Source organism: Scyliorhinus canicula, chromosome 1 (genome assembly GCF_902713615.1).
Source record: "Scyliorhinus canicula chromosome 1, sScyCan1.1, whole genome shotgun sequence".
NCBI lineage: Eukaryota > Metazoa > Chordata > Chondrichthyes > Carcharhiniformes > Scyliorhinidae > Scyliorhinus > Scyliorhinus canicula.
Window position 1 is genome coordinate 194,710,547 of NC_052146.1, and position 19,916 is coordinate 194,730,462.

Consider the following 19,916-nt stretch of genomic DNA (forward strand, 5'->3'; position numbering starts at 1 on the left):
GGAACCTTTACATAACAGACCTGCTCACAGTGGGGGTACTGGCAGCAGGTCGCGATCCTGTTTATCATTGAAGATGCTTTGGCTTTAACTCTTAAACCAAGCAACGGCATTAGCATTGCCCTTCCGGGTTTCCAAGCAATCACGATGGGTGTGCATGCTGACTGACCTGAATCTTGCCAATTTGTTTGTAAAGGATCCCTACCAGAGCTCAGAATGGTTGATTCATTGATTCATAGAAACTAGGAGCAGGAGTCGGCCACTCGGCCCTTCGTGCCTGCTCTGCCATTTGCTATGAGCCCGCAATCTAGGTTGACACTCCAGTGCAGTACTGAGGGAGCACTGCACTGTTGGAGGTGCCACCATTCCATCGAGATGTGAAAACAAGCCACAGACCCCCCCTCCCCCACCACGCTACCTCTTTCACCATTCAGAATACCCCTCCCCGTGTCTGTGTGGGTCTCACCCCCACGACACAAAGATGTGCAGACTAGGTGGATTAGCCTTGCTAAATTGCCCCTTAATTGGGAAAAAAAATAATTGGGTACTCTTAATTTAGAGTTATTACAACTACGCCACCATGCTGCCCTAGATTGAAATTAAAGATCCCATACCAATCAGGTAGCACGGTGGCGCAGTCGTTAGCACTGCCGCCTCACGGCACCAAAATCTCAGGTTCGATCCCGGCTCTGGGTCACTGTCCGTGTGGAATTTGCACATTCTCCCCATGCTTGTGTGGCTTTCGCCCCCACAAATGAAAAGATGTGCAGGTTAGGTGGATTGGCCACACTAAATTGCCCCTTAATTGAAAAAAATGAATTGGGTGCTGTAAAATTTTTAAAAAACGATTCCTTACTACTCTTAGAAAATGAGCAATAATGCCTCGGTTAATATTAATTGCTCAACCAATACCTAAAACAGGTGATTTTTTTTCATTACTGTTTGTGGGATCTTGCTATTGGCTGCCTTGTTTCCGTATGTTACAAGCGATTTCACTTCAACAGTACTACATTAGCAGTAAAGTACTTGGAAAGGTTGTGAATGGTGCTACATCAATGAAGGCTTTTCCTTCTTTGTTTCTCAGTCATGTCTAGAATTGCTCATAAATTGTTTCCCAAAATAATTGAGAGAAATCTACCTAATTAGCATTTGTATGAATCAACCCTATCGGCCTCCAGTCTCCCCCAAGGGAGCCTGTTCCATAGATTGGCCACTTGCTCAGAGCTCGATTTTGTGCTTGCTCCCCTTCACTTATTAAATGCTAAGGAATGGGGGAAGATTCAAAATATCATTTTAAATCTAATCGGTTGTAAAAGTCTTAGTAGATGATAAAAACAGAGAGGAGAAAGATATGTTACAACGGAGCGGTAAAAAAAATTTCCCTTTGGACACAGGTCGTAAGCAAAAACTAAAGATTCAAGGGAGTCCCTTGTTGATAAGAGAGCATGATAGCAGGAGATTTTTTTTAAAATTAGGAATTAATTCCTGTTAATTTGACTGCAGAGAGAAACGTAGGGCTGGATTCTTTGGTTGACGACGGGGAAATCACATTCAGCGATTGGCCAGAGATCAAATTTCTCGACCAAATCAGGGGCCGTGCCGCTTTCACGGTGCTACGCCCCCTCCAAAGTACCCCACGCGACGTATCGACGACCTCAGGACATTCCCTGAGGCCCTCCCCCCCCCCGATGCTCTGCCCCCTGCCGGCCGAGTCCCCAACGGTGTCGGTCGCTTGTGGTCTCATCCATCGGAAACTCAAAGCAGCAGCTGCGGACTCAGTCCAGCACCGCCACAGTCGTGGGAGGGCCGATCCGTGGGCAGGTGGGGGACTTTATTAGGGCCTGGGGGTGGTCCGGGGCACGCGAGCGACCAAAGAGGAGGCACTATTTCGCGGGCCGGTTCCGCGAGCAGTCCATGTAGCAGTTCCATGTAGCATGGTGTGGCCGCTTCAGGCCGCCGCCATGCACATGCACAGCCACAGACCTGGCAATTCTCCGGGGCATAACGGCAGCTAGAACCGGGCGGTCTACGCTGCTGGCATGCTAGCCCCCAGCCAAGTAGAGGATTGGTGGCCGTTTGATAACATTTTTACTGGCATAAACAGCCACCGTTTCCACACAGGCGTGGGGATATAGCCTCAGAATCGGAGAATCCAGCCCATGTTTATTTTAATACAGCCATTTGGAGACATTTACGAGTGAGCATGAAAGCAGGATTCAATGGCCCTCAAGAATCCATTTGGTCAACCTCAAAATCACTGAGAAGTCAGGACCACCCCCTACCTGGCTCTGCACCACTGTGTGTGTGGTCAACAGTTTACATTCATAAAGCGCCTTCAACGTAGCAAATCGCCTCAAGGTGCTTCACAGGAGTGTTCATCAAACAAAATTAGTTAATGTGGGAGATTTTAGTGCAGGAACATCTTAAAGAAGTAGAGAGAGGGATAGACAATGGGAGAGGTTGAAGGAGGGAATGCCAAAGCTGAGGGCCATCCTTGGTTGAGCTATTAAATTTTGGGAAACTCAGGGCACCAGAATGAGGCGGCTGGAATTTTATTATTTGTCAGAGTGTCAGGCTCTGACTGAAATCCAGCATTTCCTCTCCAGATGCACCGACAATCTGGGGGCATGGATTACACCATCACTCTGACAGTGTCTGATAGAGCCATCTTTAAAGGGTGCCCCATCTGCGCTGAAAAAACTTCCTCCCACCTTGCCATGGACACAGAGGATTCCCCCAACTAGAATCAGAGCAATCCTCCACCACCATAGAAGTATCAGGACTCTCCTCCCACAAGGGTGTCATTGAAGGGGGCAGTGGTGGGGTACTGTCAACCTGTGCCAGGGCACAGTGCCGGGGGCAGTGGCAGAGCACTGCCATGGGTGTCCCACTCCCCCAGGGGGCTATACCTTGCCTTGGCACCCCCGGTGGGTTCCCCTCGACTGATTTCCGTTCTTATTTACCTGTTGTAAGTATGAATATTTAGTGAGGGGGGATCATGTGATTGGGAGCCCTTTAATTATATTCAAATTTATTAAAAAGTAAGAAAAGGTGGTACGGAGAGCGGTGGAGAAAATCGGGAAACAAGATCTCGCCAGCAAGAATCTTGTTTCCCAACTCTTGCAGGATTTTGCACCCACATTGTCAATTGTGTCCATGACAAGCACGGTGTAACATTTCCCCCCCCCCCCCCCTCACCATGAAATGAAATGAAAAATGAAAATCGCTTATTGTCACGAGTAGGCTTCAATGAAGTTACTGTGAAAAGCCCCTAGTCGCCACATTCCGGCGCCTGTCCGGGGAGGCTGGTACGGGAATTCAAATTCAAATTTCACCATCTGCCACGGGTGGGATTCGAACCCAGATCCCCAGTGCATTACCCTGTATGTCTGGTCCAGGGACAATACCACGACGCCACCGCCTCACCTTAAGGAATAGCCTTTATGCGTGTTAGTGAGGTTTCTGTTATGATCAGACATGAAGCTACGACGTCTACTGCATGCCTAGAAGTAAAATACCACTGGTTCAGTTGTACCGCCTGATTTGGACAACGGATTACTGTTCCATTTTTGTGTCAGTCAGATGGGTTGTCGACGGGGACTGTGTTATAAAATAAATCAAAGCTAAATCATTAACTCCCAATCCATTCCCATCTGTAGTCCATAATAATGTACGATATTTTACAGGACACGGATTATAACTGGAGAACTGACATTTAGCTGAAGCACTCATGGTGCAGGCCAGCTAATCAGTGAGCACTGTGCAGCACTGAGCAACACTGAGCAGCGAGAGCCAGTCTGTGCTCAGTTACAGGGGGATTTCTGCCCTGTGCTTTCAATGCTTTTACTGGCAGGACACCCGCATTCAAACAAGTCTCTCGTTTGCTAACATCAAAAGAGCCTGCATTATTAACAACTTACCATGGAGGTACTGAAAGAATCCAGTCACTAGGTTCAGCGATGTCACCCTCTTTCCAGAGACTCCCTTGCAGCTGGCCATTATATGTGACGCATCTTGGAATGAGCGGGTCTTTTTTTTAAAAATGTGATCCCCTGAGGGAGCTTGAATATCCTCCACTGTTCAAAGTGCAGTGTGGTTCTTGATGAACATGCAGAGAGAGTCTCCCCAGGGTAAGCGGCCAGAGCACGATTCCTTCTTGCTCCCTCCTCCTGTGAACGATGTGCGTCCCGTGAAGCTAGCCACTTGCGAATCACGGAGAGGCTGGGGGGGGTTCTCCTACCGTCACAACCTTGGTGCCGTTTCTCCCACGCTCGGAACAGGCAACAGGCACTGGTCCAGCTTTCAGGAAGACGGCTGCCTTGTAACCGTGACAGTCAGAATGAACACAGCTCCAGTGATCAAACACCAGTGGCAGATGGCCTCTCAGCAGACATTGTACAGAGAAATACACGCACACACACAGCCTCAGCACAGACTGCAGAGGACTGACAGCGAACTGGTTTCCTGCTGCAGTGATAGCTATGCTCCAGCATACAGAGCATCTCAAGAGAAGATTAGCTACAGAATTCACCCCTTCGTGTAGTTCCCACAAGCTTCCACTGTGCGCCTCTTGTTACAGGAATGCAGAGTGAGGGCTCAATGCATTTCCACACATGAAAAAAAATGATGCAGCGTTGTCATCTATTTTTTCCAATCCAACATGCCACAAACGTGAAGCTTGGATCCAGTTCACAGGCTAGGAATGTAAACTGGGCCCCTGCATTGGTTAGTGCTTATAATCCACAAAGAGTTAGAATTGACTAGAATAAAAACCATCCACGTTTAGCTGCAATAAAAGACAATGATTTGACAGAAACAGTGCTTAAAGTGGTAATTTGCAATCTGCCCGTGCTGTGCACTCACGATTCTGCCTCACATTTGAGATGCTCTTATAGAATAAGAACAGAAGGAGGCCCTTTGCTCCTCGAGCCTGTGCTGTCATTCAATTAGATCATGGCTGATCTGTAGCCAAAATCCATTTACTCGTCTGCATTCAATAAATGAGAAAGCTAGTGATCAATTATTTAAACTTCCCAATCACTGTGCCAGAGGTGAATGGTCTAGTTTGTTTGCAATGTTTCACAAAACAAATATACAGAAATGGAGGAGGGTGGGTTAGATTTTAACTTCCAAAAAGTATGGATGCCAGAATTTCAAAACTCTGAATCCTATGCATTGGGGAAGGGACCAGCGCCGGTCCAGGTAACGTTATGTGTGGGTGCCAGTGGTACAAGGTATGGGATCCAGTGAGCAGGGGCCATCACTGCGGCCGGGGCTGCATGGGCAGGGCATGTCAGATGGCAAGGAGTGCATGTGTGGGAGGGGGAAGCAATGATGGAAATGGAGGGACCCAAAGTGGAAGACAATGCTGGTTGTCAGTCTCACACCCTCTCGAATTACTTACTGCCACCCGCCCCCTTCCAGCTTTAACATGGGCGGGATGGGGGGCTGTCTACTCACTCCCAGAATGAGGTTTCCAGCATCATATATAGCCACAATTTTGAATTTAACCCTGACCGGTTATATTCTCCAGGCCTCGGGAAATCCAGCAGCTAAAGGAAGGCAAGGATTGCAGGATCTGGGAGATAAATACCTTCCCACTTGTTTCACTCACTTCCTGGGTGGAATATTCCAGTCCCGCCAGCAGCAGGAAGTGGGGCAGGTGGGGAACCTAATTTGGCGTGAGGCCAGAAATCAGTGTCCCGACTTTGGAATAAATCTTTGAAATTTTGTTCTCGAGGCTTAAACAAACATTTTATTAAGGCATTTATGGTTTTAGAACAACAAAGATACAAATACAAATGAAAACATAATTCAGTGGTTCTCGAGGCTTTAAAGACAGGTTAAAAGAGGGTCACGCTTGATAGCAATGGGTTAAGAGACATTCCAGTTACATGTCAAATTGATGTTAAGTATCTAATAATTGACACTGATGTGAAACGGGGTTGCAGGTGGCACTTGTGGTGGTGATAGAGTTTACGATAGCATGTGTTCAAGGAACATAAAGGTGTTTCGGAAAGGAGCAGAACTCCTGACTCTTTACTCAACAGCAGCCAGAAGCTAACAGTGGTAGGAGAGGATGGTTGCTGTGCAAAAGTAAAGGCTTGAAAGATACAACTTTTCCAGAAGAATAAAAATAAATTATGCATCAACCAAGGAGTGAGTGAAAAAAAAAATATGGCTGAACCTAGACTAAAGATGTCAGGATATGAATATCCGCCATTATTTTCTGAAAGGCGATCATACAACCAATGGAGACGTGCTAGAGCTACCAATATGGATAGCTGGTTTTGACAGGAGTTAAGTTTGCAGATAATGGTACCTTATTCGATCAGATGATAGAGGCCTTAAAAATGTTTCTGGGGAAACATTCAATTCCTACGACACAAATGGGTCAGTCAGCAATAAAGTAGACTATGGAAGATACACTACTGACAGGATGGCGAGATTGTACAGTTACAAACAGGTTACGAGAGTATGGAGGAGATCGGGACCCGGAAATTATGAGGACAGAAAACCATTTAAAACCTAGAACAGGAGGAGGGACATGGAGAAGGGTAATAGGAAAATGAACCCCAGAGATGCCCGGGGTATGATAAATCGATGGTTTTGGTGTGATTCTCAATATCATTATGCTTTCAGCTGTCCAACACATTATAATAGAGCGTTTGAAGCTACACATGACACAGAAGAGTCGGAAGAGGAAAAGGATAGTGACCAGAAACAAGGCACTGCCCTATTAACAAGCAGTTTTACTCCGGTAATGAGACTGTTGATTGCAGAATCCTTCAATTGTGCTACATTGGACAGTGGCTGCACATCCAGGGTGTGTGGAATTGACTGGTTACAATGTCACCTGGACTCTTTGAATGCTGAAAATCGCAACAAGGTTAAGGAATGTGAAAGTTCCACAAGTTTCAGGTTTGGGGGTGATAATACCCTGAAGTCACTGAAAAGAGTGGTGATCCCTTGCAATATTGCCGGAGTGAATCATTTCATTAGCACAGATGTTGTATCAAGTGAGATACCTTTGCTTCTGAGCAGACCGTCGATGAAGAAAGCACACATGAAACTGGATATGGAACAGGATAAGGCAACAGTTTTTGGAAAGACGGTGAACTTACAATTTACACAGTCGGGACACTATTGTATTCCTGACAAAATGTATTTACTGACAAATAATATTTCAGGTGCAGTTGTTAAGGATGTGTTATTTATAAAAAAAACATTTTATTCTCCTTTTTCACGTTTTCTCCCAAATTTACCCCCAACAAGAAACAATAATCAGTAACGAATGTAACGTCAATCCTCATGTGTGCGCTGCTCCCACTCTACATATATGCTAGATTCAGGCCTCACCTCAGGCCACGCACCTCCTCCGCAGCTCGCTTTGGGCTCGATGCCCCTGCTACTCCGGTCACAGGGTTCCCCACCGGCTCCAAACCGGCCCGACCCCGCACCCGTCCCTCAGGCCCCAACAGCCGAAGAAATGGCGACTGGCGAAACCACGGGGAAACCCCCGGAAAACGCTGAACTGTCGCAGACCGGCGGGAGCCCTTCTCCAGTGCGACCGCTACGCTCGCGCGCACCCAAGGATGTGTTATTAGCAGCTGGAAATGGGGCTTGAGCTGATAAAAAGCTCATCGTATTGAAACTGCATAGGCAATTTGCGCATCCGTCTCCTCGGAGGCTGAAAAATTTATTAAAGGATGCAGGGGTAAGGGATGAAGATTATACTAAACTGATAGAACAGGTTAGTGATCGCTGTGAGGTTTGTAGGAAGTACAGAAGGGTACCATCACGACCGATAGTAACCCTACTTTTGGCCAAGGATTTTGAAGACATTGTGGCCATGTACCTTAAGATCTGGGATAAAGCTAACAATATATTTATTTTGCATTTTGTAGATTTAGCGACCAGATTTAGTCAATCAACCATTGTACATAGGAAAGAAAAGAGAGTACTCCTGGATCAGATCATGGAAAAATGGATAGGGTCAGGATTGGACCCACTGGCAAAATTCCTTCCAGACAACAGGGAGAATTTGCGATGAGTTTAGAGATATGTGTGAAAACGTGAATATCACAGTTATGAATACGGCTGTGGGGGCATTATGTGGCACAGTGGTCAGCACTGGGACTGCGGCGCTGAGGACCCGGGTTCGAATCCCGGCCCTGGGTCATTGTCCGTGTGGAGTTTGCACATTCTCCCCATGTCTGCTTGGGTTTCATCCCCACAACCCAAAGATGTGCAGGTTAAGTGGATTGGCCACACTAAATTGGCCCTTAATTGGAAAAAAAAAATTGGGTATTCTAAGTTTTTAAAAAAATGAATATGGGTGCGGAAAACCCATTTAGTAATGGTGTGTGTGAAAGAAACCATGCGGTAATAGATGACATGCCCCGGAAATGTTGGCAGATCAACCACATTTCAAGTTAATTTCATCCTTAGCATTGGCGATACATGCAAAAAATGTGTTGCAGATGGTTGGGGGCTATTGTCCCTATCAATTCGTGTTTGGTAGAAATCCTAAAATTCTGTCCATTTTGGATGACCAGCTTCCAGCTTGGGAAGGGACTACAATTAGCTCTGCCTTTGCTGAGCATTTAAATGTATTACATAGCAGTAGAAAAGCTTTTTTGGAAGCAGAAATTTCTGAAAGCATTCGTAGTGCTTTAAGGCATAATGTACGGTCATCAAATACCGTTTTTCAGCAAGGAGACAGAGTGTACTATAAGAGAGACAATTCTAATGAATGGAAAGGCCCAGGGAAGATCATAGGCATAGATGGCAAAACAATTGTTTTGCAACATACCAATCAGACTATTAGGGTACATTCATCAAGGATAATCGGTACAGATTACAACTTTCACATTTAGACAGAGCAGATGAACATGATGAGGAACCAGGGTCATCTGGTACATACCTGTTACAGAACTATAAGGACCAGTTAACCAATATAGACAGGGTCTCTTTAGAGGAACACAATACTTCTGATGAATAAGAACCGGCCATTTTTCTGAAAGGACAACAGCCAAAAGTTGGTACGAAAGAGACATACTTTCCTGCAGGGCCTAGTCAATAAAAGGATGCAACTGTTATTGGCAGAGCAGGAAAGTATAAACACTGATTGAATGTACCGCATACAGGGGAGGGTGTCAAGACAATGGATTGGGAACACAAAGTTCAAAAATGCAGTGCCAGTTCAGATAGCAAATCGGATAGTGAATAGGTTCACAGTAAAAGGCGAGAACTATTGAAAGAACATCTCACAGCAGGAAGAGAAACGTCAAGCAGTAGCAGTACATAACGAGATACCAGGCGGGAGAGGGGACGTAGTTTGTTAAGGTCTCAGAACATGGATAGGACTGCAAATGCTACTAGAGTAGAAGCCCACATGCTCGTGAGATTTTGGTGGCCTCCAATAAATTAGATGAAAAAGGTATCAAAGATGCCAAACAGCAAGAACTGCATAGTTGGAGTGATTTTGGGGTATACACAGAAGTACCGTATAGGGGACATAGAGCTCTATCCCACAAATGGATTTGCACGGAAAAGGTTCTTCCAGATGGAACTTATAAGGCAAAGTCCAGGCTTGTGGCAAGGAGATTTGAAGAAAACTTAGAAGATTAGCATTTAAGGGTAGATTCACCTACGGCAGGAGAGGCTATTTTAAAGATCTTCTTGGCTCTATTAGCCACAAAGGCATGAGAATGCAAACCTGTAGATATAAAAGCTGGCTTTTTGCAGGGGCATCAGCTTCAGAGAGACATTTTTCTCTGTCCTCCTAAAGAGGCAGCTAACACAGAGGGGGTACTCTGGAAGTTGAACAAATGTATGGATTAAATAATGCGTCTAGAGTCTGGTATTTTTCGGTAAGGTTAGTTTTGTTAAAGTTAGGCTGTTGCGAGTTGAAAGCAGATCCGGCAATGTTTTATTGGCACTATAAAGGAAATCTTTCTAGCATCTTTTTGATGCATGTCGATGATTTTTTGTGGGGTGAGACTAGTGATTTTGAAGCTATTGTAATCTCTGGTTTGAGGAAAAAATTCAGGGTTAAAAAATCAGGCTTCCGGTGCATTTAAATATATTGGACTGGAAATCGGACAGACTGAGTTAGGTGCAACTTTACGTCAGCAATCTTATTTGGAGAGCATCAGCCCAATAGCAATTAGTCGTGGCCGGGTTTCACAAAAAGACGCGGCAGTTTCAAAGACGGAAAAAAAGCAACTGGGAAGTTTAATTGGGCAACTGAATTGGTTAGGTAGACGCACTAGACCAAACATTAGTTTTGATGTCTTAGATTTGAGTACAAAAATGAATGATGCTAAAGTAGAAGACAAAATGAGAGCAAATAAAGCATTGGCCAAACTAAAAATGCAGGAGTGTGTTTTGAGGTTCCCGGTTTTAGGTGATCTGAGGCACTTGAAATTCATAATTTATAGTGATGCATCCTACACAAATTTATGTGATGGGGTTTCAAGCTCAGGAGGTGTTAGAATTTTCCTTTTGGGGAACAATGGTAAATGTTGCCCCTTTGTGTGGGAAACAAAGAAAATAAAGAGGGTTGTCAAAAGCATTTTGGCTGCTGAGATGTTAAGCCTTGTAGAGGCGGTGGATATGGCCTTTTATGTAGCCCAGATATTGACAGACATTTTGGGATTAGGGGATTTGGGTAACACACCCATTGAGTGTCACGTTGACAATAAATCCCTGTGGGAAAATGTGCACTCTACAAAAAGTGCGAATGAAAAAATTTGAGGATAGACATCGCAAATTTGAAACAGATGTTGGACAAAGGGGAGATAGTAAAAATTAAATGGGTCGACAGTAGGTATCAGTTATCCGGTTGTTTTACGAAAAGAGGGGCTAGTTCGCAGAAACTTTTGGATACTATTAATGAAGGGCCCCTGTTTCTGTGACTTTATTTTTCCTTCCAAAAAAGAATTTTTTTAAATGGGGCTAAATTGCGTGTGCTTTTGAGTTTCTTGTAATTTTGTTTTTTCAGGGGGAACCAATATTTACCAAATTATTTTTTTTCCAAGGAAGTGAGGCTCTTAGAAATGGGTGAGGAGCCATTGCAATTACATGTCAAATTGACACTGATATGAAAAGATGTTGCAGGTGGCACTTGTGGTGGTGATAGAGTTTAGTATAGAGTGTGTTCAAGGAAAATAAAGGTGTTTGGGAAAAGGAGCAAACCCTAGACTCTTTACTCAACAGCAGCCAGAAGCTAACAACGCTTCCCGATGAACAATGTAGGAAAGCACCTTTGCATGCATTAGCACATGAGAAGTGGTGGCATAGCGGTATTGACACTGCACTAGCAATCCAGAGACCATGGTAATGCTCGGGAATTGGGTTCAAATGCCACCATGGTAAAATGCTTCAATTTGAATTCGATAGAAATCTGGAATTAATTATGGTAATCCAATGATGACCATGAAACAATTGACACAAAAAATCTGGTCAACTAAAACCCCTTTAAGGAAGGAAATCTGCTGTCTTTACCTGGTCTGGTCTGGCCTACATGTGACTCCAGCACACAGCAATGTAGTTGACTGTTAACTGCCTTTTGAAATGTGTCACGCCGCTGGCCGCTGGTGGTTGAAGGTCCATCTTGGGCCTCCATGTCCAGTGGGCCAAAAAGTCGAGATGTCTAGAGGCCTATTAGCTGAGGATTAACTGCAGGTGGAGGGAAGATGTACAGCAAGAGGCCAGGTTTTCACTCAGATGGGGAAAGGTCATAACTCCTGAATCATAGAATCCCTACAGTGTAGAAGGATCCCATTCAGCCCAGCGAGTCTGCACCAACCCTCTGAAAGAGCATCCTACCTAGGTCCATGCTCCCTCCCTATCCCCATAACCCCAACTAACGTTTTGGACACTAAGTGTCAATTTATCATGGCCAATCCACCTAACCTGCGCATCTTTGGATTGTGGGAGGAAAGTGCAGCACTCGGAGGTAACCCATACAGACACAGGAAGAACGTGCAAACTCCACAAAGATAGTCACTCAAGGCCGGATGTAAACCCGGGTCCCTGGCGCTGTTAAGCAGAAGTGCTAACCACTATGCTGCCCTGCTTGTAAAAACAAATTTGCATCCTCATCCGGAAGCCCGGATCGCCAACTCCTGCTAATTGAGCACCATGGTGTGATGAGTCCCCAACAGAAACACTCAAACCAACTCCACCCACAGAAAGTACATGCGGTGCATAAAGGAAAGCTTCTTACTAATGAGTTGCTTCATGACTCTGGTCTTTCTGACAAGCCTGTTAATTGGCAGTGGGAGGAAGACAAGACTCCTCAGTTTACCCAACTCCAACATCCCTTCAGTGAAACTACCAACTTTCTCCAAGAATGTGCTGGAATCACACAATGAAAGAAGCCATTAGCAGCATGAGGAGCACCAGACAATTCAAAGATGGGAGATTTATAGTCGTAGGCCGTGCATCAAAGCAAAGAAAGAGGAGGCCATTTGATCCATTGTGCCTGTGCTGGCACTTTGAAAGGGCCAACCAGCTAGTCTCAATTACCTTGCTCTTTCATCAACCTGACAGGTCAAGTCAAAGATGACGCACAGCAAATTGTGGTCAAAATTCGGCATCAAGCCCTATTCTCTAGTAAAAGTGTTAATTAATCTAGATCATTTTATTATCCACTTGATTTGAGTTTACTTTCTCCCAGCTCTTCATTCTATCCATGCACTGTCCCCGTGCTCTGCCTGGTTTATTCATTTTGTTTTTCCAGATAATTCACTTCTTCCCAGTTCATTGAAGAGTTTGCAATGATTGGTGGTGGAGAGAGTGGGAGGAATGTTCGGCTGCTGAACCCTCTCACCTTTCGCCTTTAGGAACAACCAAAGGGATTAATAGGGAAGAATGGTGGGTGAGGAGCTTGAAGCAGCCTTTGGAGTCGGGTCGAGAAGATGACAAAGCGCGGCGTGTGTCATCTTGTGACATCCAAATGTGGAAAAGCAGCAGATGACAGTCAAGACGTCAGACTAGTTCACCGATCACTGCTCACACCGACCGTAGCTTCACTCCGAGAGAAACACAAAATGTGGGATGGCACATTCCACAGTAGGCATGGGGTGGAGGGCAAAATCCTTGGCAGGGAAAGGGCTGGGATTCCTGAAGCAGGAAGAGTAGGGGAGAGAACAAGGTTCTCAGTTTGGGGGAGGGGGCTGGATGGTGGTGGTGAGGAATCTAAGGTTTCAAGTTTGTTGTAAATCTGGTTCGTTAGCAAGGAGCAACGGAATGGCAGTGGAATAAGAAACATTGAACAATAAGGAGGCGGCACGGTGCGCAGTAGTTAGCACTGCTGCCTCATGGTGCTGAGGACCCGGGTTCGATCCCGACCCCGCGTCACTGTCTGTGTGGAGTTTGCACATTCTCCCAGTGTCTGCATGGGTTTCCCCCCCACAACCCAAAGATGTGCAGAGTAGGTGAATTGGCCACGCTAAATTGCCCTTTAATTAGAAAAAAATAATTGGGTGCTCTAAACTTATTTTTAAAATTAAGGAGAATAACTGTGTGGATCATTAACAACTACTCTGTTCTTGCAATTACTCTGCACTCATGTACCCCATAAAAGATAACTTTGCATTGATATGGAGCCTTTCAGAACTTCACAATGTCTTTCATAGCTAATGAAGTAGTCTTCAAGTCACTGTTGTAACTTAGGGAAGCCACATCAAACACGATCCCCCAAGCAACTTGGTCCAAAGTCGAGGGAGCTGGCCATTTTGTTGAGCAGGATTTGGAGGGTCCAGGGAGGTGCGAGATCCAGGGGGAACGTTTGTGATCGTGAGTGAGGTGTTAGAGGGAATGCTAGTTGTGTTAGATAATGTTTATGCGCCTAACTGGAATGACCGTCCCAAGCACCCTCTTGTAAAGAGGGTATTAGGGGCGATTCCAGACTTGGACTCGCACCAGCTAATCATAGGAGGGGATTTTAACTGTATGGTGGAGCTGGAGGTGGGCAGGTCTAGCCCCAAGTTAATGGGAAGGTTGAGGATGGTGAGAGAGCTGGGAGTGTTTCTGGATGGAATGGGGATGGTGTATCTCTGGAGGTTCAGGAACCCAGGAGGGAGGGAGTACACCTTCTTTTCGCACAAGGTGTACTCCAGAATTGATTTTTTTCGTTGTAAGTCAGGCAGTGATGATGGGTAGTAGGGATGGAATATCCAGGAATTGTGATTTTGGATCACGCGCTGCATTGGCTGGATGTGAGGCTTAGTTCGGGGCGGTGCAGAGGCTGGATAGAGGTTGGATTTCGGACTTCTGGCTGACAAGCTGTTTCATGAGAAGGGGAGAGTGTTGATTTAGGAATTATGTGGAGCTTAACCAAAATAGGGAGGTGTCGGCGGCCACATTCTGGGAAGCTTTGAAGATGGTGGTCCGAGGTGACATTATTTCATTTAAGGCTCATAGGATAGGAGGAGGAGGGAGGAGCACACGGTGGCTGTTAGATGAGATAGTCGAGGTGGATAGCAGATATTGGGCGGCCACCATAAAGGAGTTGCTGGCAAGAGGAATAGGTTGCAGGGGCAGTCTGACATGTTGTCGACAGGCAAGGCAGTGGGGCAGTTGCGGAGGGTAAGGGGAGTGCAATATGAATATGGAGAGAAGATGAATCGTATGCTGGCTCACCAATTGCAGCAACAGGCAGCGGCTAGGGATATTTTGCAAGTAAGGGCAGAGAAGGAGTTGGTGTCGGAGCTGGAAAAGATAAATGAGGTGTTCAGGGGGTACTATGAGAAGTTGTATAAGGCCGAGCCGGGGGGAGAGAGGTGGGGCATTTAGGACGGTTTCTGGATGGGTTGGAGTTCCCAGGCCTGGAGGAGAGAAAGAAGCAGGTATTGGAGAAGCAGTTAGGGCTGAGGGAGGTGATGGATTGTATTAGGGGAGTACAGTCAGGAAAGGCCCTGGGGCTGGATGGAATTCAAGCAGAGTTTTATAAGTAGTTTGCAACAGAGTTGGCCCTCTACCTGTGGGGGATGTTTAGCGAGGCGGTAGAGGGGTGAGCTGCCAGCAACATTAACTCAGGCATCGATTTCACTGATTCCAAAGAGTGTGGGTCCTACAAGCGCATCTCTTAGTTGAATACGGATGTGAAAGTACTGGCGAAAGTGTTGACATGTAGGTTCGAGGGGTGTGTGCCACAGTGTTTGTTTTTTTTTTCGATCTTTTTTCCAATTTTGGATCAATTTAGCATGGCCAGTGCACCTACCCTGCACATCACTGGGTTGTGATGGTGAGACCCATACAGGTGCGGGGAAAATGTGCAAACTCCACATGGACAGTAACCTGGGGCAGGGATTGAACCCTGGTCCACGGCGCCATGAGGCCCTCAGTTTTGTGAAGGGTAAGCAGCCATCCAGCAGCATTAGGAGGCTGTTGAACGTAGTAATGACAGCCGGGGGGGGGGGGGGGGGGGGGGGGGGGGGATCATTGTATTCATGGATGTGGAGAGGGGGGGGGGGGGGATCATTGTATTCATGGATGTGGAGAACGCCTTTGACTGGGTAGGGTAGAGGTATCTGTTCGAAATTCTGTGTAGGTTTAGGTTTGGACCGCAGTTTGTGACTTGGTTGCGTCTTTTGTATGTGTACCCAGATGCAAGCGTGCATACGAACAAGCCGAGTTCAGGGTATTTCGGGCTGCACAGGGGAACGAGGCAGGGGTGCCCGCTGTCGCCGTTATTACTTGCACTGGGAATCGAGCACTTAGTGATGGCCCTTCGGGGGTCAGCCGAGTGGCAAGGGATTGTGATGTGGTGAAGGGAGAATTGGGTGTCATTGTACACAGACGACCTGTATCAGACCCATGAGGCCAATTGGAGAGGTTTGGGGCATCCTCAGGGAACAAGCTGAATGTAGGGAAGAACGAGGTGTTCCCGGTGAATGTACTGCCCCTTAAGTTGGTAAGAGAGCGAATTAGGTATTTGGGGATTCAGGTAACGCATGAGTGGGCCACGATGCATAGGTGGAACTCGACAGCGTTAGTAGAGGAGTTTAGGGGGATCTCAAGAGGTGGGACACTTTGCACCTGAAGTTGGCAGGGAGGGTGCAAGTGCTAAAGATGAATGTGCTGCCAAGGTTCCGGTTTGTCTTTCAGACCCTCCTGATCTTTCTCCAGAAGGCCTCCTTTCAGAGGGCGGTGGCACTGATTTATCTGGGTGGGGAAGGTACCGAGGGTGAAGAGGGCTCAGTTAGAGGCAGAGACAGAAAGGAGGATTGGCGCTCCCGAACCTGATGTATTTATACTGGGCTGCGAATGTGGAGAAGGCGAGGCGTTGATGGAGGGGTGGGGGTGGAGTGGATTAGGTTGGAGGAGGAGTCCTGCAGGTGTTCTAGTCTGAGGGAACAGGCGACGGCCCCATTGCTGTTACACCCAGGGAAGTATACGGGGAGTCCGCTGGTGCAGTCAACTATCGGGATATGGAACCAGTTGAGGAGGCAATTTAAGTTGGTCAAAATGTTGTGTTCCCATTGTGTGGGAACCACAGGTTTAAGCCGGGGGGAGGGGGAATTGATGGGATGCATGGGAAGTGGAGCGAGGTGGGGCTAGAGCAGGTTAGGGATATGTTCTCAAAGGGGAAGTTTGTGAGAATGGACGAGCTGCGGGAGGTTTTTGAGTTGCCACAGGGCAGTGAGTTTAGGTATATGCAGGTGCGGGGCTTCACGCGAAAGGCGTGACAGACGTTTGCCCAGTTACCGGAGTTCACACTGTTGGAGCAACTACTGTTTCTTGACGACTTGGGGGAGGGTAGGATTGGGGACATATACAGGTGGTTGGGGGAGCAGGGCAAGGGACAGGTGGTGAGGATAAAGCGTAATTGGGAGGAGGAGTTGGGGAGGGAGGTAGGTTGGGGACTCGGGTGTGAGGTGATGCGGTGGGTGAACTCAACCTCCTCCTGCACAAGGATTCAGTTCAAGGTGGTGCACGGGGTACATGACTCGAGTGAAGATGAGTGGGTTCTTCCAGGGGGTGACAGATGGGTGTCAGTTATGGGGGGGGGGGGGTGCAAATACCCCTGGGGATGTTCTGGGGCTGTGAGAAGCTGGAGAGCTTTTGGGAGGCGGTGTTTAGGACGTTATCCAGGATAGTGGGGACAGATGTGAGGTTGGGCCCTATGGTGGTGATCTTTGGGGTTTTGGGAGAAGCTGAAGGTGCTGGAGGGTAAGGGGACCAAGGTAATGGCCTTTGCCTCTCTGATTGCCTAATGAAGGATCCTGCTGAATTGGAGGTCGGATATGCCTCTGGGGGTGGCTGCTTGGCTGGGGAACTTGTACGACGCTCTCCGGCTGGAGAAGATTAAATTCGAGTTGAGAGGGTCAGAAGAGGGTTTTAAGGTGCGGTGGAGGCCGTTCATTTATTTTCGGGATTATATTCCTGTGGGAGTTATCTTTCTGCAGGTGCAGAAGAGGTTAGGTGGGCTGGCCATGCTAAACTGCCCTTAGTGTCCAAAAAGGTTAGGAGGGGTTATTGGATTATGGGGATAGGGTGGAAGTGAGGGCTTAAAGTGGGTCGGTTCAGACTCGATGGGCCGAATGGCCTCCTTTTGCACTGTATGTTCTATGTTCTAACTGCTCCCATCATCACTTTCTCCACTCTATCCAGGCCGCCGGCATACTGCTCAAACTATTATGGAAAATATCACGGGGGTGGGTTTAAAGGGGGGAAAACTGTACAAACTGTTGACAATGCTTTGATGGACTGTGTATTTTGTTGATGTTGTGTATGTTTAGAATAAAAAAGATTCACCAAACAATAAAGACAAAGTAACCACCTCATTTTGTGATATTGCCAATGTTGGTTAGTGTATCAGGGATAATACCCACGCTCGCTTCAAAATAGTGCCATGGGAGGGCCGACAGAGCTTCATCTGTAAGCAGGAAACTATATTCCTGTGGGAGTTATCTTTCTGCAGGTTCAGAAGAGGTTAGGTGAATTGGCCATGCTAAATTGCCCTTAGTGTCCAAAAAGGATAGGAGGGGTTATTGGATTATGGGGATAGGGTGGAAGTGAGGGCTTAAAGTGGGTCGGTGCAGACTCGATGGGCCGAATGGCCTCCTTATGCACTGTATGTTCTATGTTCTATGTTCTAACTGTTCCCATCATCACTTTCTCCACCCTATCCAGGCCGCCGGCATACTGCTCAAACTATTATGGAAAAGCAGGTGGCATTCCCAACTCTGCGCAGGAATTTGGGGTCCGGAACAATTATGAGCCTTTGGCACATCAACGCGCCAGTCCATTTAATACTCTGTTTCAAAGTGCACGAACACAACTAAAACACTCCCTGAGTGCAGCAATGATTTAAGTGGGTAAAGCAACAGGAAACTAAGAATAAATGGCAGGAGATTAAGTGTCACTTTTTCCATACTGTTATTGAACAACAAGCCCTTTCTATTTGCTGTAGTATATTAAGACGTTACAATCATTTCAATAGCCTTTTGTTCATATTACACTGATACCATTCAGCACTAAAGTTCAGCTCAGAACTTTAGCAAACAGCAAGCGATTGTGTGGAATGTTAAACTGTGAAAGAAGATCAACTGGAGAAGGAGTCTCGCGACTGGAATCACGTTTAAAGACTGACAACAAACAATAACTACCTCAAACGTCCCTGAGGCTGACCTTTGAAGAGCGCGTAGCCTGAGGAAAGTTGCTACTAAATTAACCGAGCTGATGCGCTCTTAATCAGATGGATATGAAGTCTGCTTAAGGAATTGAGCCTAAAACCTAGGCCGTGGCTCCCAATGCAGTACCGAAGGAATGCTGCTTCGGTGGACTTTCGAATGAGGCGTTAAATCGAACCCCCACCGCCCCTCCAAATTGACCCTCTCGAGCCGACAGCATGGCACAGCTAAGTCCCTGATATGCAGTTTATTCTTTCATGTCGCTGGCTAAAAAGAACAATGAACAAAGAAAAGTACAGCACAGGAACAGGCCCTTCGGTCCTCCAAGCCTGTGCCGACCATGCTGCCCATCTAAACTAAAATCTTCTGCACTTCCTGGGTCTGTATCCCTCTATTCCCATCCTATTCATGTATTTGTCAAGATGCCCCTTAAATCTCACTATCGTCCCTGCTTCCACCACCTCCTCCGGCAGCGAGTTCCAAGCACCCACTACCCTCTGTGTAAAAAACTTGCCTTGTTCATCTCCTCTATACTTTATCCCTCACACCTTAAACCCCTAGAAATTGACCCCTCTACCCTGGGAAAAAGCCTCTGACTATACACTCTGTCTATGCCCCTCATAATTTTGTAGACCTCTATCAGGTCACCCCTCAACCTCCGTCGCTCCAGTGAGAACAAACCGAGTTTATTCAACCGCTCCTCATAGCTAATGCCCTCCATACCAGGCAACATCCTGCAAAATCTCTTCTGCACCCTCTCTAAAGCCTCCACATCCTTCTGGTAGTGTGGCGACCAGAATTGAACGCTACTCCAAATGTGGCCAAACTAAGGTTCTATACAGCTGCAACATGACTACAGGCCACTATTTTATTGTCCATCCGTAATTTCCCTCGAGAAGGTGGTGGCAAGCTGCTTTCTTAAGCCACAGCACTGTTAGGGAGGCATTTCCAGGATTTTGAACAGTGAAGGAACAGCGATACAGTTCCATGTCAGGATGGAGTGGAGCTTGATGGAGAATTTGCAGGTGGTGCTGTTCCCATGTGTCTGCTGCACTTGACCTTCTCGATGGTATAGGTTGCAGGTTTGGAAGGTGCTATCCTGGCCAATGTACACCCCTCATGCAAACTCAATGGCCGCATATCTCATTTACTGTTTGCGGAATCTTGCTGTGCACATTAGCCGACGAAAGAACAGTGTCTGAAATTTATGAGAAATTTATTCGCTGGGAATATTTTGGGACATGCCACAAACTTGAAAAGTGCTATATA

At 46.6% G+C, this 19,916-nt stretch overlaps 1 protein-coding gene across 16 annotated transcripts in view; it reads right to left on the reverse strand.

Moving 5' to 3' along the window:
- Nucleotides 1-19,916, reverse strand: part of syne1b (spectrin repeat containing, nuclear envelope 1b) — a 667,652-nt gene that overhangs the window by 554,068 nt on the left and 93,668 nt on the right. For 10 of the 16 annotated variants that reach the window (XM_038805642.1, XM_038805651.1, XM_038805577.1 and 7 more), the window contains exon 1: nucleotides 3,918-4,211. The exons of 1 other annotated variant lie outside the window; for it this stretch is intronic. In XM_038805642.1, the coding sequence (XP_038661570.1) occupies nucleotides 3,918-3,996 (79 nt within the window). In that variant the 5' untranslated portion in view covers nucleotides 3,997-4,211. Of the gene's footprint in view, nucleotides 1-3,917; nucleotides 4,217-19,916 lie in introns of those variants that run through there. 5 more of the 16 variants (XM_038805603.1, XM_038805543.1, XM_038805587.1 and 2 more) reach the window with 4 other exon arrangements.